The sequence below is a fragment of the Haliotis cracherodii genome, unplaced genomic scaffold (genome assembly GCF_022045235.1).
Source record: "Haliotis cracherodii isolate W230 unplaced genomic scaffold, xgHalCrac1.p SCAF_5, whole genome shotgun sequence".
Lineage (NCBI taxonomy): Eukaryota > Metazoa > Mollusca > Gastropoda > Lepetellida > Haliotidae > Haliotis > Haliotis cracherodii.
This window is the reverse complement of record NW_027266308.1, coordinates 11,374,804-11,401,093: the sequence shown is the minus strand read 5'-3', so window position 1 is coordinate 11,401,093 and position 26,290 is coordinate 11,374,804. Positions and strand designations below refer to the sequence as shown.

Below are 26,290 nucleotides of genomic sequence, written 5' to 3'. Positions count from 1 at the left end.
GGCAGTTTGGCGTGCCCAGGAACTGTCAATAGAAAATTGAAGATTAATTTCACCTTCAGGAGATAAATAGGGTTATGTGGTTGCAGAAAGATGTAGAATATTCCAAAGAAATATAGGAAGGTAAAATATCATTCTCCCAGTTCTTGATTTTCAAACCAACATTGACATGGTAGTTGAACTTCCGAGGATTTTCATCGGAGTCCGTCTTGGAATCAACGCATGTTGAGAACAGACGTGTTTACTAGTTTACAATTTATGTCAACTGTAGTCGATGTTTACATTCAAGAATAACGTCGTGTATCTAAGTCCATTATTAGCACGGAATTAATCAGGAGCATGGTAGATAGGACGTGTTCTAAGAAAATATTCTGAAAAGACATTCATCGGTGCCTTTTCTCTTGCAGTCTCTTGTATCTGTTAAATTGTGCATTCTCTCCATTTAGCTGCATTGGCAACCCATCGTTTACAACAGTGCAAGGGGGCGTGAATGTGTTGGTGTAACAGAAAATCATTCTTTCAACTTTGGCCAGCAACTGATGAGATACAAACCAAGTGGTAGGCCTACACATAGGATCATGTAACTAATAATAACAATAAAATGTTCGCCAAAAAATTCATTGACGAGGCAGCCCTTGGCCTCGTCTGCGAGTTCTTTTGTTACTATTATTAGTTACATGGTCCTGTGGCCTACATGGCGTGCATGCGTTTGGTTTCATAAGCTTCTTCATTGAACAGTTACTACAGCAGTCAGAACTTGACCAGAAAAATATGGAAAACATGATATATAAAGTGGATGAAAAACATTAATGGCTTGGTATGTACAATGCCATATTGAGTTTCATTGTTACCATGACTCAAACCATTAACATATTCTCAAAACCTGTGAAGATCCGGATTTGAATAGGTCTTCAGCAACCCATGGCGACTGCTTGTCGTAAGAGGCATGTCGTCAATCCCAATTGTGTTGGTCGATGCTCATGATAATAATCACTGGATTGTCTGGTCCAGACTTGATTATTTACAGACCGCCGTCATATAGCTGGAATATTTCTGAGTGCGGTGTTAAACAACAAACCAACCAACCAAATCCTCAAAACATTTGACTCCACCCATTCAACAATTAATGTTTAGTTACTTTTGTGATTTTGCAATATGAAGAACTGGTCATTTCTCATGTCAGGAACAAGAGAATGTCTGGGGTTGACTGAACCTGTATTATCCTGAAACGCATCATGATTATCATGATTATAGGTGTTGAAATTTTCTATTCAATAGAAGAAGCCAGCCACTACCAACACCATGAATGCAGAGTCCATGGTGACTTCTCCCACTGAGGAGAAGAAGCCATTTGATGAGAAGAAGTATGCCATCATCACGAAGGAAACGGTGAAGATGATGGCAGAAGCCGCAGGTCACGCTGACCTTCCTGATGCTGCTGCGGCCCTGCTTGGAGAGGATCTCAGCTACAGGCTGAGAGAAGTTACAATGGTAGCCACTTAAACTTCACTTGATGTAGTGTTGTTACATAGTCATAGTCAGTGTCTTTGTAATCTCATCATAATCAAAATGTGACAAAGCTTTGACTAAATATTTTGGATAATTCTATTATGAATCATACACAAGTATGCAGAATCGTTTCCTGATTGTCAATGTTAACAATCCATGTTAAATATAGCAAAAAATATTCCAACCCTCTAAGTCCGTTTTTTTTGTTAGGAATCCAAGCAGCTCCTAACAGGAATCTTTTAAGAGCCAAAAATGTGTTTTAAGGAGCCAACAGATATCTTAAACAAATGTTTTCGCCAGTTATGTTTATTTTTAGGAAGCCCAATTGCGAGCAGTAGATAAATTTAGGCTGCCAATCATAGACTGAAGTTACATTTGGCCACCAAAATGGTTGCTACTTAGAAGGCTGTATTCATTGCTTTTTTGTATATGGTCAAATTTGTGTTGATTGTTTTGTAGAATTGCACCCAGTTTATGCGACATGCAAAGAGGAAAAGAATGACAACAGATGACTTCAACAAAGCTCTACGCCAGAGTGATGTACAGGTGTGTAGAGAAAATACTTCTTTGAGTAAGCCCCAACTCATTTTCTCGTCCACTGTTTGGCTCAGAAGTAAAAATAATCTTGTTGCAATGTTTTAAAACTATCAAAGTGTTTGTTCTTTGTTGGTTTGTTGTTTAAATCTCCCCATGTGATCCTTTGATCATTGGGTTGAACCCCCACTTTTGCACCCTAATGATTATGATTAAGACCCTTGGTTGTCAGCACCAGGTCTGTGCTTATTGGTTTCATCAAAGTGGTAAACAGTGAAGACCCGCTTCAATTTAGGCATTCCTCCCACATGACAATGACAAAGCTGTCATATAACTGAAATGCTGTTTAAATTTGTGATAACCCCAACTTTCTCACATTATGTCTGTGCATATGGTCTACATATCTTTGCAATAAAGTGTGAGCTTCTATTTGTCTCAATGATCGATGTTTGGTCTTATTAGCAACCCATGCTTGCCGTGAGAGGCGACAAATGGGATCGGGTGGTCAGGCTTGCTGACCTAGTTGCTGCATGGTTGCAAGATGGTGGATCGATGCTCATGACATCAATCATTGGATTGTATGGCCCTGACTCGATTATTTACAGAGCACCCTCATATAGCTGGAATATTGCTGAGTGGGATGTTAAACAACAAACAAACAAACAATATGTGATATGTTATGATGCTACAAGTTTGCAACCATGTGTTTCTAATTTCAGCCTTTATTTGGTCATGGATCCATGGAACCTGCCAATTTTCGGCAAACCCGTGATGGGGAGCTTCACTTTGTAGAAGACATGGATGTCAATTTGGCCAATATTGCCTTTAACACTCACATTCCAAAACACATTGGAGAAACAACCATTAAAGGTATGCAAGAAAGACAATAATAATCAGTATCAGAAGACAAATGTTATGAACTGTTTTTAGGGTGTATTATTTTTTAAAATTATCCTATCTCAAACTATGCATACTTTCTTTCTTCTTCGATCCTATGTGGAAACTTGCTTGAACAAAGTTTTCAGTTTCTAAAAAAACAGTCCACCCAAACACATCTCAGCATCACCATGGTCACCACCAAAACAAATGGATCACACATATGGGACCAATGCATAGCGACCTACACGACCTGATCATGTGCTTATCCCTGCCACATCGTTCTCTTTCTCATCACCACACTGTGGAGATGTACCTACCTACACAGCGTAGTACCTCTACATCAAGGGAAATGAGTAAGAAGGATCCAGCCTGCTTAGAATGCTGAGGACCGACACGAGTTGTCAGGGCAGGTGCAGTACGGACAAGCGTTGCTCCGAATGCCGATATGTTATTGAGGAATCCTTTAATTTTTATCTGCACAAGTGTCATCGAAGTTCGAAATCTCGGGATTCTGAAAAGAAATCAAACGACACGCACAGTGTCAACTTCCAAGTTGAAGAAGGCCAGCAAACCAAGTGTCCTCTCCTCCATTACAATGGTTGTGTCTACGGAATCCTCCCTGTCCGTACTTTCGGTAGCTGAGGACGGTGTGTTGGACAGATTTTTTACATTGCTGTTAAACCTGGGAATACCTCCGGTCGATCCTTCAACCGCTCCCTTGTGTGTGTTACCGACTGCTGCTGATCGCTCCTCTTCACCTAAAGTTAATCATGTTCTTTCGGCGACAGTGACGACTAAGACACCGCTACTACTAATCATCAGTGTTCGTCTTCTAATACAGTTACTGGGAGTAAGGATCGGTCCTGCTCCTCACCCAATGCATCAACATTCCAAGGACGATCAATCCATTTTCGGTTCGGGTCCCTCCCTCCTCTTCGGCGCCAGCACCAACTGTGACTGTCCCGCTACCTGCCCAGCTGCTCCCTACCTCTTGGGACCATAGGGAACGGCCGACTGACCCAGCACTGAACTTTGAATCATTTCTGCAAGAAGTAACCACGGCTCTTCAACAACGTTCAGGCTTTTGGTGACAGTATGTCCGGTATGGACAGTTTAAGCACCGTTCCCCTCCCCCCTCCCCCCTCCCCCACTGTTGGCTCCTCTTGGCACAGCTGTTCCGGTTCTACTGATTGTGGCCCATCAAACCTCCGCCGAACTGGATTGCAGACCTGCTTCACCTTCATTATCGTACTTCGGCAGAGGATCTTTCGACGTGTTTCGCAGTTTCTTCGATGGGATCTACGAACACCACACTCCCCCCTCACCCAGCATGGAGGAATGCTCCAACATTGCCATTAGGATGCCCTGTTTAAAGCTCGTTAATAACAGCTCCCCTGGTCATCAAGGCGTCTTTTTGAGCACCGCGTACAGGAGGTGGCGAAAGATGTTTAGCGGGATACCCACCTTGAGACATTTGTCAACCATCTCCGTCTACAACGCCACCAATTGGAAGACCAAAATAAGAAAGGATGCCTGCGCCCGCAGTTTATTCCCGCTCAGTGGGACCTACGCAAGATTCTTGGACCCCATGTCACCAAAGGATATTAAAAGAGGATAGCTAAGACCATTTCGGAGGCTCACTGTTCTACCAAATAACTTTACGACCACAAGTGGGAGGCTTTTGAGGCCTATTGTCACGTTCGTGACATCTCACTCCCACCACTGCTTCTCCACAACTGATTGAAAATAACGTCCATCACTTAAGATCTACGCGGAGGCTCAAGGGATCTACTCCGGGACCTAGCTGCAATCAATTCCTTCATTGCTACTACCACGGAGGCGAAGGTTTCGACCATTGCTGAACTACTGTCACTCATCCAGTCCTACAAGTTGGCTGACCAGTCCTCCCATATCTGGTCTCCCACCTGGAATCTTTCATCATTTGTCCTTGGTCGAATATGATCCATTTGCAGACAAAGAGTTTGAGTTGATCACTTTCAAGACCTTTTTTCTACTGGCCCTTGCAACTGCTGCACGTGTTAGTGAGATCCATGCTCTGGATTCTGATTGTTAATAGAGTCCATTTCGAACGGTTAGAGAATTGAAAGGTTTTTCTGGCCCTTTGCTGGGATATCATGGCAAAGAACCAGCTTCCCTGACAACCAGATCAGTTGTTTACGAAGTTTCCCTACCACCATCTCTGCTCAATCATTCTATGGGTGTGCACCTTTGCTGGATTGCCTCCGCCTGTTTCATCCAATCCTCACCAGACCTGAGCAGTCACTTCTACCATGGCAACTGCCCTCTCTCTGCCATTATGGAAGGATATTTTGGTCAGACAGTCTTCGCTTGTCACTATCTCACAGATGTCATGGGCTTAAATCAGTTCGGTCCATTAGTCCTGGCACAGCAGCTGTCGACTGCACATCAGTGCAGATAACTGATTCGTGTACCTGCTCCTGTTCTCTCATACTACGCTCATGTATAAATCTTGAAACTTTAGCTCCTGTGTTAATAGTTCTTTGATTGTTGGCGTTCCTAGACCGAGTACTCAATTAGACGTTGGATTTGCTTTCTGTAGAGACTTAGGTCTTGAACATCGAAGTCGATGGTGTCCTGACCCTTTATTCTGCTCACCTCTGCCTTAGCATGTGTTGTCAGGTCCTGGCTCGGATATCCTCTTGTGGGTATTGTCAGGTGTTCCTCTTCTCGTCTAGGCATGCTTCAATCCCCTGGGCGTGATTGATAGCTTTGATGAAGCGTAAAAGAGATACAGAGTAGCCGCACTATGGTGTCCATAGGATATAGTGTTGAGTTCTGTCTTGTAGATTCGATTGACTGGTGACCCGTTCTGAATCCATCATAAGTCGTACAGTGCATCACTCGTTCTTTGCAGCTATGTGATCATTGGTGTAACAGTGTCAAATGTGAAAACCCATTCCTCATGTTATACGTGATGTATTGTTACGCCCGACTAGGGTATCAGGAATGTTTCACCAGCTTTGGTGTGTTGTCCCCGCTCATGAGTTATTGTTGTTTATGACACTAGGCTCTGTTTTAAATGTTTATTTATTTCACTGATTAGAACTCGCTTCCTCGTAATTGTCTCAAGAATGTAGGCTGATACAGGCAAGGGGGTCTGCGCCCGACCTTCCATCCGTGGGATCAATGCATAGTGTAAGATGGGCTAAGTTTAAAAATTAGGAAATTTTCCAATAAATTGAATATTTATATACTTATCCTATCTCACATGCTATATGCCCACCCAACCATCACAGCTCCTCATCACAGAGCAGAGCCTGTAAGCTCTGATGAAGGAGAATGATGTAGCAGTAAGCTCGTCATCAGGGCATGTAAGTTGCAATTACAATTACAGTGCGTGACCCATTTGTTTGGGTGGTGACTATGGTGGGGTGCATGCTGGGTGTTTTCAGGTGAATTGTTTTAAGAAGGTAGAAATTTTGTTCAAGCACGTTTCAACATAGGATCGAAGACGAAAGAAGAGATGCATAGTGTGAGATAGGATAAGTATATAAATATTCTATTTACTGGAACATTTCCAATACTTTAAAAAATTGTGTTATGCAAAATAAGATGCAATTAAGATTAGTCCTTTTTACAGTGAACAAATTCTAAACTACATCCATGATATTTGTCTATTCAGCTCACTGGCTTGTTGTGGAAGGAGTTCAGAAGACTGTCTCATCAAGTCAGCCTGTTGCGGGTAAGCAATGACTTAGGTTTGAATTCACTGGTGTAAGTCATTTCAGCCTATTTGATATGGGTGTTAACATCTAGGCTGGCATCACTGAAGCATTGCACTAATGTCTGGTTTCCTAACCTGCCAGTGTCACTGCCTTTTGATCTCTTGGAATGCTCAAGGTTATTTTCATCTCTCATCTCATTTCATCTCATATCTCATTTCATCTCTCATTAAATTTCATCTCATATTTCATTTCATCTCTCATCACATTTCATCTCTCATAACATTTCATCTCATATCTCATTTCATTTCTCATCTCATTCCATCTCTCATCTCATTTCATCTCTCATCACATTTCATCTCATATCTCATTTCAACTCATCACATTTCATCTCTTATCTCATTTCACTTATATCATGTGTACATCTCATTTCTTCCCTCATCACATTTCATCTCATCTCATTTCATCTCTCATCTCATTTCATCTCATATCTCATGTCATCTCTTATCTCATTTCATCTCATATCTCACTTCATTTCTCATCTCATTTCATCTCATATCTCACTTCATCTCTCATCTCATTTCATATCTCATTTCATTTCATATCTCATCTCATTTCATTCCCCATCTAGTCACCTCTCATCTCTATTCACCTCTCATCTCATTTCACCTCATCTCTATTCACCTCTCATCTCATTTCACCTCATCTCTATTCACCTCTCATCTCATTTCACCTCATCTCTATTCACCTCTCATCTCATTTCACCTCATCTCTATTCACCTCCCATCTCATTTCACCTCATCTCTATTCACCTCTCATCTCATTTCATCTCTCATCTCATTTCATCTCTCATCTCACTTCATCTCTCATCTCACATATCATTTAGTATCTTAGCTACACTGCCTACATATAGGGAGTAGTTAGACAACCGTTCTATCAAAATCTATCCTAGGTACATCAAGTAGATTGCAGCAATTATTTAGAAAACAACACTCTACACTAGCTCACACCTGTGCTTCCAAGCCCTTACGCACTGATTTGCTTTGGGAAACATGTGAAATCGAAAAGCTTGTGTCGTGGTTGATGGCGTTAGCAGCCATGTTTATGCAGAGTTGTGAACAGCACAATGTGTGAGAGAGAAATCAGTAATATTGTGTCATTAGAATTTGTGAAAATAAGAATTTAACAGTGGAGCATTCATAACCAAAACAGTGTCTTATGCAAATGTTTTTAGCTTTGTTGAGAATTGTTGAAAATTATAACCATATTATGTTATCTGACACATGTGCGATACTTGTTGGTTGTTATGAACATAACAAGCATGAAAGACTCATATTCCCTGCCAATATGACATGTCCGGTTGTGTGCAAGGCAAGAAATATTGTATGTTTTTCAAGATCTGCTCCGGAAACAAGCACTACTGCCAATTTCAGTCATTTTTCAGTAAACAATGTATTTTCTTTGATGTTGCAGGAAAGCTGAATGTGAAGAAGGAGCTCTCAGATGATTTGTTGAAATACTATGAGAACATGACCAAGGCTATCCTAGGCTGTGATGTCGACACAATGAAGGTAGGAGGGTCTATAAGTATTAGGAGAACATGACCAAGGCTATCTTAGGCTGTGATGTCGACACAATGAAGGTGGGAGGGTCTATAAGTATTAGGAGAACATGACCAAGGCTATCTTAGGCTGTGATGTCGACACAATGAAGGTGGGAGGGTCTATAAGTATTAGGAGAACATGACCAAGGCTATCCTAGGCTGTGATGTTGACACAATGAAGGTAGGAGGGTCTATAAGTATTAGGAGAACATGACCAAGGCTATCTTAGGCTGTGATGTCGACACAATGAAGGTAGGAGGGTCTATAAGTATTAGGAGAACATGACCAAGGCTATCCTAGCCTGTGATGTTGACACAATGAAGGTAGAAGGGTCTTAAAGTATTAGGAGAACATGACCAAGGCTATCCTAGGCTGTGATGTCGACGCAATGAAGGTACGAGGTTCTATAAGTATTAGGAGAACATGACCAAGGCTATCCTAGGCTGTCCTAATTCGGAACCAGTTCTCAGTGTAAACACATCTGCCACATGAAAGCGGTGCCGGACAACTATGTTTCACACTACGCACTGGCAGACTAGAACATTCACTTCATTTGTTGTTTGTTAGGCGCCGCGGGGCGGTCGGGTAGCCTAGTGGTTAAAGCGTTCGCTCGTCACGCCGAAGACCCGGGTTCGATTCCCGACATGGGTACAATGTGTGAAGCCCATTTCTGGTGTCCCCCGCCGTGATATTGCTGGAATATTGCTATAAAGCGGCGTAAAACCATACTCACTCACTCACTGTTAGGCGCCGCAATTCCCTGTGCAGAGTTGCCCCCCTTGGGACCAATTATTGTCGGTTGAATTCTTGTGTGCCACTATTTTGTTTCTAGGTTTGTCAGCACCATACCTATTCTCGTGGGTTTCACAAAAGTTGTAAGCCTGCATCACCTGCACCCACATTAATCGGACACGCTGTGATATAACTGGAATACTGTTCAAAGCAGCATTAAACCCAACTCACTCACTGGTGGACAGTGTTGGAGTGTGAACTGTATACTTTTAACTATGAAGTTGTCTTTTGTCGTCAATTGTATGTTTGTAATTATACAGAGCTCCAGATAAGCTTTTGGTGTTGTGGGTATTTTACCCATGCATTTTTAAATCATTGGGTATCAGTAATTCTATCTTGGTATTCAAATTTCTGTTACCCACTAGTTTTTACACATGTGGGTATTTAAGTTAAATATTTAAAAACACTATTCACCTAGTCCCTGCAAACTGGTGTCGTGTGGGTTCAAGAGCTTTGTAGGACTAAAAAATACCACGATACTTCTACAAGTAAGTGTGATGGCAAATGATCATGATGTAACTGTCATCGTGGTGTTTGGCAAGGTTGACGGAATGTTCGTTTATAATATCAAAATAAGTTGCTGATTTGTTAATCGAATACGCAGGGTTACTTCACAATATTTTGATGATATGCACAAGTTTTATTTTTGTAGCGTATCTGTAATGTTCGTTGCGTATTTGATACGCTTGGATTTTATTTTACTGCGAATTTCTGCATTTCTGATGCGTATTTTACGCAGATACACAGCTTGTCTGGAGCTCTGATTATAAATTTGATCTCATGGCCTGTATGTAGTATGGTTGTGTCATCATCCTACTTGACCCATGAACATCCGGGATAGAATAGGTCTTCAGCAACCCATGCTTGCCGTAAAAGGCAACTATGCATGTCGTAAGAGGCGACTAGCGGGATTGGGTGGTCATGCTCTCTGACTCGGTCGATGCATGTCATCATATCTCAATTGCGTGGATCTATGCTCATGTCAATCACTGGATTGCCTGGTCCAGACTCGATTATTTATTGACTGCCGTCATATAGCTGGAATATTGCTGAGTGCGGTGGCAAACAATCATCGTCCAGCTTGTCACGTTGTTCAGGTTCACTGAGGAATTGTGTGATGTTAGTAATTCAAAGGGCTGGGACAAAACACCAACTGTGTGATCCAATGCATATCACGATACCTTGGTCATCATCCTAAGTATTTGCTCTTATCTGGGGTGCGTAAGCCATCTTGTTCATAGACAGGATGGCCAAATACCTGGCCCATTGTGATCGATACTTGTATTGAGAAGTAAACAATCTGTTATCCGCTGATGCATCAGTGTATCGTCCCATTACTAGGAATTCACAGCTTGTTTTATTCCTTGTTTTATTCCCTGTTTTATTCCCTCTGTTGCAGACTGCACTCACAGATCTTCAGTCAAATCCAAACATAGTGCCTTTATTACCATATTTCGTCAACTTCGTCGCCAACGGGGTAAGTCAAGTGTGTCGGTTTCTGCATCACCCTCATACAGCATGCTTCATCACTGCATGTGATCATAGTGATTCACATCATTTATCATCCCCGCCACGAGGTGGAAAGGGGATACAGGAATTGATGCTGTCTGTCCATTCGTCACGATTTGTTTCTGGAGAAGAACTAAAAAAACATGGGAGATATCTTAACCAAACTTGGCATATAGATAGGTCTAGTGTTGAACTGGTGCTTTTTGACAGTTTGGGATTTTGAAAAATATTTTTTTCGAGTTTCCCTGGCAGCGACTTTGACTTTGACTGATAATGGCGGAAGTGCTCGTTTCAGGAGCAGATCTTGAAACTGTACAATATTTCTTGCCTTGCACAGAATTAGACAATCATATTGGCAGGGGATATGAGTATTTCATGCTTGTTTGGTGGGGAGTAGGCGAGTTGTATTAAACATTTGGCAGTGTTTCAAATTAAGGGGATCCTTGAGGTAGGGGTCTTTAGTATTTGAATCTAGAGACCCCCAGAATCTTTAACTTTTAACATATTCCTGTTACTGGAGGTTAACTTAGAAATCGGTTTTAACTGAAGTATATTTTGAAATTAGTAAATGACCACACAAGATCAATGAATAATCAATAAATTATATTTAAACTCACAATTTCAGGCTTACAATCAGACAGGCAATACCATGGGCTAAATATGTGGCAAAAGAAACAAGCCCTGAATTTCAATGTTAGTTTGGTTTGTGTGATACAGGTTGAAAATTGCATAAAATAAATCCCTCCAGTGTGACATAAAACAGCATTCATTTGCTATACTTTTTTGCAGGTGAAGACTGTAAGCCATGACTTATGTCAGCTGACCAAGTTACTCCATACTGTGAAGGCCCTCGTGCACAACCCCCACGTCTACCTGGAACCCCAGCCATATGTAAGTATACACCTAGAAATAGGAACAGGCTCTGTCCATGCCTGTCATATTTCTCTTCCGTACCATAACTCACAAACAGTTAAATATTTCTTCAGGAAATTTAGTATACACATCAAGCAAGCACTGAACTGGTGCCATTTGCTATTATGGAAATATCTTTAATATGTATATGTAGCGTTGCCAAGGCAACAACTTATACTTGGGTTCAAATAAGGGTCATTTATTGTCATTATCATTTATTTGTGAAACTTTGTATGTTTGGTATTTTTTTATTGATAATCAGCAATTAAAACTTATAATGATAACAGATTACAAAACCCTTAAAGGGAGCAAATTTGTACTAGTCCTCATGATACCATAAACATTAACAGCTGGGCAGTTTGGCAAGGACTATAGGACTAGTGCCAATATCGACCACTGGTTATGATGATGGAAAAGCTGTGTCTCTTGAACAGTTATGGGGCAATTCTTGAAGTGGGGACTGGGGTGTGTCTGTGTGCATGTGCCATCTGTTACGTATCATGATACCTTGCTCACGATCCGATACGTATCGCGATACTTGCATGTGCACTTATCTGTGGTGTGTAAGCCATCTCTTTCATAGACAGGATGGCCAAGCCTGGCACACTAATGATTAACAGTTGGCAGTGTCAGGTATGGCACAATGGATGAAAATATTTACATTTTCACTACTCATTTTCACTAGTACTTAGTGTTTAGTGTAACATTTATTCAAGAAAACATTAAAGATAAGAATGGATATTTTTACTTAGTGTGCGACTGTGATCAATACTTGTATCGAGAAGTAAAAAATCATGATCCACCAATACATTTTTACTTAGTGTGCAACCGTGGTCGATATTTGTTTTGAGAATTAAAAAATCGCGATCCACCCATACATTTTTACTCAGTGTGCAACCGTGATCGATACTTGTATCGAGAAGTAAAAAATCGCGATCCACCTATGCATCGGTGTATCGTTCCACCACTATTGCATGTAATGCATGTTTCTAGTTAGCTAAGCAACGGTTCCTCGTGTTTCAGCTAAATCTCCTGGTGCAAGCTGTGCTATACTGTGTCCTGGAGCCACTGGCCGCCTCTATCTACCCCCGCAATGACCACTGGCTACTCCGAGACTACGCTGCCAGGCTGCTGGCTCAGATTGTCACGTGAGTTGCCCCTCATTCCCCTGACATGGTCGTCAAGGAATAGACACACACGGGGTAGCTATGAAAATACAGGGATGCAGTGTGCTTGTACCACTAGTTTAACCATGTTAGCTGATATGTCTAAGACTTTAGAATATGTCTTCAACAACCAATGCTTGCCGTTATAAGCGACTATGCTTGTTTTGTTAGGAGGCTACTAACGAGATTGGGTGGTCAGGCTCGCTGACGTGGTTGATGCATGTCATCCTATCCTCATTGATGCTCATGATGTCAATCACTGGATTGTCTGGTCCAGACTCGATTATTTTCAGAGCGCTGTCATATAGGTTGAATATTGCTGAGTGTGGCGTTAAACAACAAACAAATAAAATCTGTTACTTTGTGGAACATCTGCACTTAATAATAATTCTCACGGAGACATAGCAGTTTACTTGATGTTGAATTACAATAGGCATTTCTAGGTAGGCCATGGGTTAAAATTCCCATGTGACTAACTTACATCTCACAGTTGAACATGCCTCAAAAGTATAGTTGATAGACTATAGAAGGTTAGAATAGTTTTTCTGGCATTTCACATTTAATATTGAGAATGAACACACAATGTCATTTAGAAAGTGGTCAAACGTGACAAATGTTATATTTGGGATAATACTATCTTAGTAAAGATCAGATTTTCGTACTTTCGTGGGTTAAGTCCAATCCGGGATTTGAACCCACTGTGAGGCACCTAATCGCCAGCACACAAAGTCAGCGATCTAACCCACTCAGCCACCGAGGCTTCCACAAACTGGTAGTCTAGATCACATACTTTGTGTACCCTTCTGACAAGTTTAAATTGGCACAGCTCCCATGGCGGAAAGCCAATGATATTGAGAATGTTTGGCATTTTAAGTGAAAAATGAATGTATTAATTATTCATCATTCTTGATATGTCCACATACTAACAGCACTATAGAATCTGGTATGGGAGCTGCATCGTAACACATGAGACACTGTAATGTAATTTCAATGTACTTGTGTTGGACTTGTGGTCAAGTCACAGGCTGTGAAGAGTTGCCTCCCTTAGCTGAGCTAGGAATTCCAGAATCACTACAGTGGTTGTCACCACAGTGTCAAACATTTAGAAACTGCATCATGTTTTACTCTTCTCCCTAATGAATGGGGGGGTGGGGGGGGGGGGGTCGGGTAGCCTAGTGGTTAAAGCGTTCGCTCGTCACGCCGAAGACCCGGGTTCGATTCCTGACATGGGTACTATATGTGAAGCCCATTTCGGGTGTCCCCCGCCGTGATATTGCTGGAATATTGCTAAAAGCGGCGTCAAACCATACTCACTCACTCACTCCCTAATGAATGTGATTAGGGCGGCACGCTCGGATGTAACCAGGATTTATCATCCCAAACTGGCTCCCACAGGCGATATCCTTGGGTGAGATCAAGCGATATCTACATTGTAGATATCACTGCAATGAAATTGCATCACTATGCTTTTCAGACCATTGTGACGTCATTGGTTACCATGATGTCACAATCAAATGACATCACTAATGGCTCTGCTACTGAAGCTGTTAGCAGTACGTTTTACACTTAAGACACTGTTTATTACTGTGTACAACTGTAAACGTTGGAGAAAGATGTTGGAAATAAAATTTCAAGTTGTTGAAATTAAATTTCACCCTTGTGTCTTTTGATATCAAATATATATCAACACTTGTCAAAAAAAGTTTAAAACTTTTATCTACTCGTGTAGACATGTTTGATAGCAAAAGACACTTGGGTGAGATTCTCCATTTATCACATGCAAAAACTGTGCATCGTATACATATTGCAATTAAAAATGGACGCACAGCATATTCAGGATGCGCCCACTTGATGCAACACCTTTGTGTGCATGTTTAGGAATGAATACTGCTATTTCATAATTTGAAACTTGTGCAGTGGAACTAAATATTTTTTAGCATGGTTTAACTTAAATGAAAACTGATCTAAATTTGAATGACTTATCTGTAAATTAAACTGTGGGAGATCTACAAGGAAGTAAATGTGATTACCTGTTGATAAGCCAAGAGGCCACGGGATCGGGTGGTCAGACTCGCAGAGTTAGTTGATGCATGTCATCGTATCCCAATTGCGTGGATCGACACTCATGATGTCAATCACTGGATTGTCTGGTCCAGACTCGATTATTTACAGAGCACTGTCATATAGCTGGGATATTGCTGAGTGCGGCATTAAACAACACACAAACAATATTTACATCACAAGTATCTTTCAGAATTAACAATTCATCAATTCGTTTCTAGCTGATTTAAGAAATTGACATTCAATGAAAAAATTATCTATTTTCTAAATAAGTCCTGTTTTGCTTGACAACGGTATAAGTATCTATACTGAAACGTCGCTTTTTACAGCAGTAAAGAAGTTGTTATCCATGAAATTGTGTCTACCTTGTCATCCGTCAAATTCTAAGTAATGCCTGTCACCCCCCCCCCCCCCCCCCCCCCCAAAGGTCATATTTTAACTCACTGTCACCATGCCTTAAATTTGTATGTATTATATTAATTTTCCTCAGACCATATGCGAATATAGTCACTACAGGTTATTAGAGAACAGTCTTGTGTACATGCCTCCACTGGCTGACACTCATCGATTCTACTTGCAGTCGCTGGTCGAGTCCTCTGAACCATCTACGTTACAACACAGAGAAGAACCTCAAGGAAACTCTTCATGACCTGACAAAGCCCCACTGCTCACATTACGGTGCTATCATGGGACTGCTGTCCCTAGGTTGTAAGGTGAGCACACCCTAGGATCTGAAACCAGCTTGGGAAAGCCATATTTTTTAAGACTAGTCCAGAGGACTAGTGTTAACCTTATTTCTCTCGTCCTCAGAGTTTGTAGCTAATCCTGCTTGAATGGGACAAAAATGTTTACCATGTTTCCTTTTTCACTCAGTTTTATTTAGTTCCAATTTGTAGCAATGTTTAATCATTGAGACTTCAGAGTTATATGCCACAAATTCTACTAGTCAATGAGGACTACCATCATTGGTTTTTGCTTTTCCTCGGTGCAATTTAATGGTCTTGAGTTGATAGACTTGCATGAATATCAAAGGCAGGAAACAATTACACAGCTGGGGGGTGTATTCCTGGAAGTCACAAGGCTTGGGGATGTATTCCTGGAAGTCACACAGTTGGGGGATGTATTCCTGGAAGTCACAAGGCTTGGGGATGTATTCCTGGAAGTCACACAGTTGGGGGATGTATTCCTGGAAGTCACAAGGCTTGGGGATGTATTCCTTGAAGTCACACAGTTGGGGGGTGTATTCCTAGAAGTCACAAGGCTTGGGGATGTATTCCTGGAAGTCACACAGTTGGGGGATGTATTCCTGGAAGTCACAAGGCTTGGGGATGTATTCCTGGAAGTCACACAGTTGGGGGATGTATTCCTGGAAGTCACACAGTTGGGGGATGTATTCCTGGAAGTCACAAGGCTTGGGGATGTATTCCTGGAAGTCACACAGTTGGGGGATGTATTCCTGGAAGTCACACAGTTGGGGGATGTATTCCTGGAAGTTACACAGTTGGGGGATGTATTCCTGGAAGTCACACAGTTGGGGGATGTATTCCTGGAAGTTACACAGTTGGGGGATGTATTCCTGGAAGTCACACAGTTGGGGGATGTATTCCTGGAAGTCACACAGTTGGGGGATGTATTCCTGGAAGTTACACAGTTGGGGGAGGGATGTATTCCGTGAAGTCACAAAGTTGGGGGAGGGATGAAAAATATCAACACTTGTCAACAAAAGTTTCAAACCTCAGTTTTAAAACTTTTATCAACTTATGTTGATGTAATTACATTAAGTAATACGTTACCACTGTTATACCGAGGCTGTTGTCTCCCACAACTGCTGCTATAGCAAAATCTACCACAGAGATCTCAATTACCTCATGCAGCACGTGCGTAGCCACCTAGCTGCCATGTGACACCCTTCACTCTTGTCTCCTTCGTCTGCTAAGCAAGATGTGGTTCCCTCCTGCTGAAGCGTTCATTGAATATTTGGTGATATTTATTATAGTTTATTCTCTAATAAACTGTGCTTTTATGGGGCGTTGCGGTAGCTACGCTTGGTTATAATTTTCCCGCCCTTTTTTCTATATACTTGGGTGGTTCGCGTATGCACGTTGTGTTTTACGTTTAACCTGTTCTTGTATGTTTTGGGGGTTAACATCACTTATTTCTTTATATAAAAGTTATATGTGTATGTTATATGTTCACATTGCTCGTTTATTTTCTTGTGACAATGCTCGTTTGTGAATCATTGTGGTGCGTGCGTTGTAACCATGTTTTGTTCTTTGTTTATAGAATACAAACAATGTCTGACATGGAACTGTCCCCAGTCTCCACCCCCTCTACCCCTGCTCCTCGGAGTTGCGCGGTGTGAAGAAAATTTTTGTCGTCCCGGGATCCTCACGATCGTTGCCCACGGTGCAGGGTTCCTTGCGGGGACACCCGGTGCACCCTGTGCGAAGGTCTGGGGCCTGCGGAGTTTGAGCGTTACCGACTGTACGTCCAGTCCGTCTCCACCCCTGTGGTGGCCGGTTCGTCCGGTCGGGGTCCCTGTGCGGGTACCACCCCCTCGGGTGCGGTGGCGGCTGCCGTGGTTACCGGTCCTTCCCCCAAACCGTTGCTTCCGCTATCGGTTAAGGACCGCGAGGCCATGATTTATGACCTCTTCGAGGACATGCCTAACCCCCTGCCGATACCGCGAGGAATCCACGGTTCCGTGGGTTCCTCCTAGGTGTACGACGAGACGTCCGACAAGGCTTTACCGGCATCAACCTTGCTGCGCGGGATTAAGCCTTCTTTGGAGAAGGCCTTCGCGGCTGCCTCCGGTTGGGGTCTCCCGTTACCTCCACTGTCGTGGAGAAAAGGGTCTTTCCCGGTACCTGACCTTGCCTTTCCCGAGGCTGGTCCTTCCGCGGAAGCCCATGTAGAGCGTTTGGGGGTTCGTGCCCCACCGGTTGCCATGGTACCACAAGGTACCTTGCAACAGCTGGACACCCTCGCTTGACACTCCATGCTGGCAATGTCTCACGGAGACACATACCTGGCTGCAGCGGCCAGTCTGGTCGAAGGTTTTCCTACGGACCGAGACCAGCGCATTTACAACTGCTTGCTCGGTTTAAATGCTTCCCTGGAGTACGTTGCCGGGGCTTCGGCCTTTATTTCCAGCACGTGCCATTTTCTTCGGCGCCAGTCGTATCTGGTTCCTTCAGGGTTGGACGCTGCCAATCAGGAGTTGCTCCTTTCGCAGCCTTGGTCTGCTCGGACCCTGTTTAATAACAAGATCCCTGGGGTTCTGAAGGAACAACAGGCCGCTGTGTCTGCCGAGGCCTCTCGGCACACACTGGATCTTGTGGGGTCCTTGCATAGGCGCCTGGGTGCCGCTCCGAAGCGGAGCGCGCCCCAGGATGCTTCGTCCGGCAGGCCTAAGGGGTCGGGTTCTTCTTCCTCTGGGAAGAAGCCCCGCTCTGAGGTTCTCAGCAGCCCTTTCGTGGGAAGAAGGGGAACTGGGGGAAGCCCAAGTCGTCTAAGGACGGCAAGGGCCCCTCCAGGTGACTCTCATTGGAGGGGTTCGTATGCCGACAGCGCCAACTTCGGTTGGCCCGTAGGCGAACCCGAGTCACTTGGCCCTGGACAGTTGCGCCTGCCGCAGCCTGTCAGGCCCCCCTCTCCTTCCCCAGTGGGAGCCAGACTCCAGACTTACTGGGAGAATTGGGAACAAGTGTTCGACGACCCGTGGGTGGTCAACACGATTCGGTACGGCTATCGGCTCGATCTCAAAGCAAATCTGGCGCTCACCGTTGCCCCGTCGGCAGGTTTCTATTCGGAAACCGATCTTCCCTTCCTCGCCAATGCCATCGGCAGGTTGGTGGAGAAGAGGGCAGTTCGGGAGTTAGCTCTACCAGAAATAACACCGGGGTTTTACTCCAGGATATTTCTCGTTCCCAAGAAGGACAGTGCCGAACTCAGAATGATTCACAACTTGAAATTGTTCAACGCACGCCGCCCAAGTTCAGAATGTTGACCTGAAAGCACTGATCATGCCGGCCGACTGGCTCGCTTCGATTGACCTGAAGGATGCTTATCTGCATGTTCCGATTCACCCGGATCATCACAAGTATCTCAGGTTTGTCTTTCAAGGCAGGCAGTATGAATGGGTTGTACTCCCATTCGGTCTTTCCTCCGCTCCCTGGCTGTTCACCCGGTTAACCACCCCCATAGTGGGGTTCCTCCACCGGAGGGTTGTCCGGTACTTTGCGTACCTGGCCGACTCGCTAGTTGCAAATCGAATGACGGACACCCTGTCACGCCATCTCGTTTTCGCACGTCGGCTCTTGGAGCAATTGGGGTGGATTATCAATCTCCCCAAGAGCGAGTTCACCCCTTCTCAGAACTTGCAGTTCATCGGAGGTCGGTTCAACACGGTGTCCCATCGCCTCTTTGTCCCCCCAGACCGGTGGAACAAGATTCAGGGGATGATTGCCAAAGTCTTAGCGGTGCAACAGACTGTTCACTTTTGGGAACAGCTGTTAGGGCTACTTGTATCAGCCCAGGACTGCACCGAACGGGGTCGTCTCCAACTCCGCCACGGAGGTGAACAGTGCGACCGTCGCCCTCCCGGATCGGCTCCGACCGCATCTGGAGTGGTGGACGGTCCTTTACAATGTCGTATCAGGAGTCTCTATGCGGCCCTACCGGGCCACGTTGAACCTGTATACAGACGCCTCTCTAGTGGGCTGGGGCGCCCATCTAGAGGGGGAGGTGAGCTCGGGGCTGTGGTGCGCAGACGAACTAGGTCTTCACATCAATTGTCTCGAGTTCAAGGCAGTGATCAACGCAGTCAATAACTGGAAGCATCGTCTCGTCGACGCCCGGCTCATGCTGGCGACCGACAACACGACGGTAGTGTCCTATATGAACAAACTGGGGGGAACCCACAGTCACTCGCTACTTGATCTCACGTTCGAGTTTTACGCTCTGGTGGACAGTGCCCCGTGCCAGATACACGCCCGTCACATCCCAGGTGTGCGGAACGTACTGGCCGATGCTCTATCGAAGCCTTGGGATCCAAGCCCCACAGAGTGGATGCTGAACCCAGTAGTGTTTCGTCCGATGGTCGACCTGTTCGCAACGCGGTTCAACAATCAACTCCCGTTGTTTGTATCACCAGTCCCGGACCCGAGGGCCATCGATCACGCAGTCGCCACTTCCACTTCCAGATAAGGTATCTGTGCAGGATATTGCTCGTTCATGTCTCACTTGCCAGAGACCTGGAAACTCTCCGGGGGTTCCATTGCCTACTATGTCTCGTCCGTTGCTACTGTACGGGACGTTGCTATGGGTACCAGTCTCTCCAAAGAGCCGGTGATACGGGGTATTATCAAGGGTTTCAAACAGCACGATCTTAAGAAGGGCCGCCTTCAGGCACCGGCCTGGGATCTTTCCTTGGTGTTGCAATCACTTACGGAAGCTCCGTATGAACCCTTGCATAGTGCTTCGTTCCGGCATGTGACTTGGAAAACAGCATTTCTCCTCTCCTTTGCCACGTGTATCCGAAATTCATGCACTCGATGTCGCCAAGGTACGATTCGATAGGGGTGACGAAGGAGCGGTCCGCCTGGGCCTGCTCATGGGCTTCGTCGCCAAAAATCAGAGAATCGGGCAAACGGAGAGAGAATTCACTGTAAGATCACTCAAAGAAATCTTACATCTTGCTGATACTGAGGACAGAGCGCTGTGTCCGGTTAGGGCCCTTAAGTATTATCTTAAGGCTTCGAATGAACGTAGACAAGGGCGTGACCGTCTGTTCATATCGTGTAACCCTAATCGCACGGTTGACATAACTCGCAACTCGATTGCGTTGTGGCTTCGTTCTGTCATCAATCTGGCGTACCGGTCTCGGGGGTTACCGGTAGCGGGGTCACACCCGCACGAGATCAGGGCGCTAGCGGCAACATTTGCCCTACACTCGAATATCTCTGTTCACAGAATATTACGAGGTTGTTACTGGCGTTCTGACTCGGTTTTTGCCAATCATTACCTCAGAAAGGTTTCTGATGAAGACGTGGGTGCACCATCTTGGGCCGCTGATCCCGGCACAAGCGGTCATCTAGGGGGTGTGTCCAGCACAATTCCAAACTCCACAGTCGTCAGTCCTTGCACGGTGGTCAATCTGGGTCGTCTCCAATGTTCCCACGCCGTGGGTACAGGAGTGGGGGTCCTGCAAACCAGCGCACTCACACCACAGGTGAGGCAGCTTTTTGTGTGTTTTATCCTTATTTGTATTTTGACAATTATGCATTTAATTGTCTGTCGTGTATTCCAACCTTGTGATACATGCTTACGAATACTGGAATTAGGTCACGCGCCTTATGCATACATTTAGTAGGCTTGCTCGGGGATATACCGTCTGAATGAAATTAATTTCCCTCTTTCGACTGTTTAACCTGATCTAAGATTTAGCTCACGCGGATACAGTGTTCTCATCCGCTGGGGCCGTTTGGAGTCACCAATCGTTTTGGCAATGACGATTGAGCCTTACGGTATGCGCATGACAGTGCTTTGGTATTCCTATAGGGTAACGCCTAGCTGGGTGCATGCGCATCGAGTGCTTCCGCCTTGGTGTTTACTTCCGCTGGTCGGAAGGAACGGTAGCAGTCAGGATTCGGGTTGTAGGTGCTCCCCACCGCCTACTGTGGTAGTCAGCCTCGGTATAACAGTGGTAACGTATTACTTAATGTAATTTGTAGAATTTTCCTATTCGGAATATTCTATAAGTAATACGTTACCACTGGGCTGCTGCCCGGCTCTCCGTCCCCCAAGCACTTGCTCTCGCAGGAGACGAGTGAAGGGTGTCACATGGCAGCTAGGTGGCTACGCACGTGCTGCATGAGGTAATTGAGATCTCTGTGGTAGATTTCGCTATAGCAGCAGTTGTGGGAGACAATAGCCTCGGTATAACAGTGGTAACGTATTACTTATAGAATATTCAGAATAGGAAAATTCTACAATTTGATATCAGAAGACAAGTGAGAGTGACTTCATATTTGTTCTGTTGAAGACTGAAACAATACCAGATTAATGTTAAAGCTGTTATATCTCAAATTCATATTTCTTTCCCAGCAAGTTGAGGAGATAATCGTGCCTCACTTGTCATCCTTCATGCCGCGGTTGTGTGCCACTATGGAGGACCTGTCTGTGGGCAACGCTATCAGCAGGGCTGATGCCTTCAAGGTGCATGGAGCACTGTTGGTACGTACACTAGGAATGACACAATACAGAAGGATATGATACAATACTGGTCTCAATATATCTCAATGCACTGGTCAGGATATGATACATATCTCAATACACTGGTCATAATGAGATATATATCTCAATACACTGGTCACGATATGATACATATCTCAATACACTTGTCACAATATGATACATATATCAATACACTGGTCACAATATGATACATATCTCAATACACTGGTCACGATATGATACATATCTCAATACACTGGTCATAATGAGATATATATCTCAATACACCGGTCACGATATGATACATATCTCAATACACTTGTCACAATATGATACATATCTCAATACACTTGTCACAATATGATACATATCTCAATACACTTGTCACAATATGATACATATCTCAATACACTGGTCATAATGAGATATATATCTCAATACACTGGTCACGATATGATACATATCTCAATACACTTGTCACAGTATGATACATATATCAATACACTTGTGAGGATATGATTCATATCTCAATACACTGGTCACGATATGATACATGTCTCAATACACTGGTCATAATGAGATATATATCTCAATACACTGGTCACGATATGATACATATCTCAATACACTTGTCACAATATGATACATATATCAATACACTTGTGAGGATATGATTCATATCTCAATACACTTGTCACGATATGATACATGTCTCAATACACTGGTCACAATATGATACATATATCAATACACTTGTCACAATATGATACATATATCAATACACTTGTCACAATATGATACATATATCAATACACTTGTGAGGATATGATACATATCTCAATACACTGTTCACGATATGATACATGTCTCAATACACTGGTCACAATATGATACATATATCAATACACTTGTCACAATATGATACATATATCAATACACTTGTCACAATATGATACATATCTCAATACACTTGTCAAGATATGATACATATCTCAATACACTGTTCACAATATGATACATATATCAATAGACTGTTCACAATATGATACATATATCAATACACTTGTCACGATATGATACATATCTCAATACAAATCTCAATACACTGATCACAAGGTAGCGGTAGAAATTGGCACTAGTCCTGTAGTCCTTGCCAAACTGCCCAATAGTTAAGGTATCTTAAGGGCTGGTAGAAATTTGCCCTTTCTAAGGGTTTTGCTATATGTTATCATTATAATGACAAGTGGACAAAAACTGTTTGCTGGATACTGAACAGATGATTTATTGAAACCTGCTGCATTTTAAGCTTCCATAATCCTTATTTAGATAATATTATTCTTTCATTATGAAAGTTAAAAATAATCATTTTGAATCGTCATGTATCGTCGGTGCTGTTCATATGTGTTGAGTATCATGTTGAAGGCCATGTACCGCATGCATTTTGAGTCATCCCAAAATATGTTATTGTTTGTTTGTTTGTTTGTTGTTAAAAGCCGTACTCAGCAATCTTCCAGCTATATGATGGCGGTCTGAAAAATAATCCAGTCTGGACCAGACAATCCAGTGATTGACATCATGATTTGGATACGATGACATGCATCAAAGAGGTCAGCGAGCCTGACTACTCGATCCTGTTAGTCGCCTCTTACCACAAGCATAGTTGCCTTTTATGGCAAGCATGGGTTGCTAAAGACCTATTCTAAGCCAGATCGTTACGTGTCCCAAAATTTGTTAACAGATGGTACTTGTTACCCTGCCTAGTGGTTGGCATTAAGGGAATAAAACAAAGACTGGTTGGCTCAGGAGTCTGTATGCACACCAATTTCGTTAAAATCAGATCTAAGTTCTTGCTGCCGCTAAACAAAGATCTGAGGACATCCCATTACGGGTCATGTCTGAACGACCTTTCACAAACTTTGACCGACCACTGAAATGACTAACAGGAAACATATGTTGACACAGTTCTCGATTAAAATTTTGAAAACTGAACAAACGAACACTCCGGAATGTCTAATATATGGGTGAGATTGTATGGCAGTGCTTCCCACGTACTGTGCAACACCCCCCTCCATTCAAGTGTTTATACCAGGAAGCGAGAGATAGACGATATGTTTGACGGAAATAGCCATACGCGATGTAACTGTCATTCGGAATACCCCGTGTTAACATTTTGGAGCTTGCATAATTAGAAAACACATTCCGACTGTCACTTTCACGATGTGGTAAGCAACGGTCTGATTGGTCGGATGAAAGGTTGTTCTGACGTGACCCATAGTGGGATGTCCTCAGATCGTTGTTTAGTGCAAGCAAGAACTAAGATCTGATTTTAATGAGATTGGTATGCACACATGTGCATGGATGTTGCTATGTAAGTGTAATCTTAAACACAATGTTTAACCCATTTTCACCTCTCAAGTCCTGAAGCTACTTACCCATAGTGACCCATGAAGATCCAGGGTAGAATAGGTCTTCAGCATCCATGCTTGCCGTACAAGGCTACTATGCTTGTCATAAGAGGCGACAAATGGGATCAGGTGGTCAGGCTAGCTGACTTGGTTGATTCATGTCGTTGATCCCAATTGTGTGGATCAATGCTCATGATATAAATCACTGGATTGTCTGGTCCAGTCTTGATTATTTACAGACCGCCTTCTTATAGCTGGAATATTGCTGAGTGCGGCGTAAAACAACAAACCAACCAACCAAGCAACCAACTTACCCATCATGTACTTCCTTTTCATTGTGCAACCTTTGTGATGGCTGAATGATTACTGAGCGTTACTTGACCCCATCAGTCACTCTCGTATATCTCAAGCCCTGTTGTTTTTTTCAATTTTCAGCTTGCTGCAGAGTTAGTGTTAAAGCGTAGAAACAACGACTTTGAAAAGCAATACTTCCAAGCTGATGCAGAAGACTCAGGTACTCTTGAAAACAGTGGCATGGAAAGTGTGGTGTGTAAAAAGACTCCTTGTGAAATATACAAAGAATTGTACGAGTACTTTGGGGACTCACTGTCCAGAAGGATGCCTGAACCGAAGCAGAGACACATGTTTAAGCCGGAGAAGAAGGAGGAGATGGTGAAGTTGTTCGAGGGGGAGGGGGCAAAAAGTGGGGAACAGCTCCTTGAGGATTTCATGGAACAGGTACGAATTCAACAGAAGCTGGAAAAGGAGAGAAGAGAGCGAGAGGAGAAGGAAAGACGTGAACGAGAGAAGATTGAAATGGAGAGAAGAGAGCGGGAACGGATTGAGAGAATGAAGCGAGAAGAGGAAGAACGAAGGCAGCGTGTGATACAGGAGAGGTTGAGGCGGGAGGAGGAGGAGAAACGGAGGAAGCTGTATGAGGAACAACAGCGAAGACAGGATGAAATGAGGAGAGTGTATGAGGAAAAACAGCGGAGGGAAATTGAGAAGCAGACCAGGTTGTACGAGGAATCGCAGCGAACTCAGTTTCCTGACACTCGGCGCAGGATTCCTCGACAACCTCCTGTGACTTACCCAAATGAAGATGAAGAAGATGATGATGACTTTTTGATGGAGGAGGAGGAGGAAGTGCATGGTGAGGCGGACAGTGAGTATAGTTTGAGTGGGGAGGAAGGTGGGTCAGGGAAAAGGGAGAAGTGGGATGAGGAGTCGGAGGAATCAGAGGAGAAGTCAGAAGAGGAGTCATTCGAGGAGCCTCAGACTATGGCAGTCACAAGCATCAGTGATCCAAATAAAGGAATCAAGTTGAAAATAAAAAGGCAGCCAGGACTAAAATTGCAAATTAAACGTGATAAAGTGTCAATCAGGGAAGAACCGGGTTATATGGAAAAACCTGTTGAAAAACATAAGGACAAAGAGTCTAAGCATAAACGCAAACGGAAGACTCAGAAGAGTCCCAAAGATCATGACCCATTTGAATTTACAAAAGCTGATCCCAATTATGCGACTAAGGTGACCTATACTCCCTCACATATATACTCCTCCCCTGGTGGTGAGAGCAGTGGCTCTGACAACCAGTTCAGAAAGTCAAAACTGACACTCAAACTCAAGGTGCCGTCTAAAGAATCAACATCAGAATAGTTCTTTTACCTGTATTTGTGGAAGTATTGTTATATATACATTGTTGTACATTTTGATAATGAACATGACGATAAATTTCTATAAAACATACGTTGGTGTTTTAATCCCATGTTATGTACTCTGAGACAGCATTCTTATGTTTATTTGCATATTTATTTTGTACAAGTTTGTTTTAAACCAACCGAGCACTGTTGGATAACACTTGTTCCACAAATCAATTTCAGCGCTATGACACCCATACTTTAACATAGTATTACAACAGCCAAAGCACTAAGATCGCTTTGCTGAAAAGGACTCTGGTGTTGAGGTTGATGTTGATTGTTG

General features: G+C 43.5%; 1 protein-coding gene across 1 annotated transcript; it reads left to right on the top strand.

Annotated features, from left to right (window-relative positions):
• Positions 1 to 26,024, top strand: LOC139442480 (TAF6-like RNA polymerase II p300/CBP-associated factor-associated factor 65 kDa subunit 6L). The gene is made up of 12 exons (XM_071223290.1): positions 1 to 120; positions 1,276 to 1,488; positions 1,966 to 2,052; positions 2,760 to 2,910; positions 6,584 to 6,643; positions 8,097 to 8,194; positions 10,418 to 10,495; positions 11,317 to 11,418; positions 12,463 to 12,587; positions 15,247 to 15,379; positions 21,774 to 21,902; positions 24,743 to 26,024. The coding sequence occupies exons 2-12, from the start codon at positions 1,300 to 1,302 to the stop codon at positions 25,964 to 25,966; spliced, it is 2,376 nt and encodes a 791-aa protein (XP_071079391.1). The 5' UTR covers positions 1 to 120; positions 1,276 to 1,299; the 3' UTR covers positions 25,967 to 26,024.
• Positions 26,025 to 26,290: the final 266 nt, after the last annotated feature.

What these genes read in the sequence shown, in the direction of transcription:
- LOC139442480 (XM_071223290.1), top strand. Translation starts at nt 1,300, where the DNA reads ATGAATGCAGAGTCCATGGTGACTTCTCCCACTGAGGAGAAGAAGCCA. An exon ending in GTGATGTCGACACAATGAAG is followed by an intron (nt 8,195 to 10,417) that starts GTAGGAGGGTCT and finishes CCTCTGTTGCAG; the next exon opens with ACTGCACTCACAGATCTTCA. An exon ending in TCAACTTCGTCGCCAACGGG is followed by an intron (nt 10,496 to 11,316) that starts GTAAGTCAAGTG and finishes ACTTTTTTGCAG; the next exon opens with GTGAAGACTGTAAGCCATGA.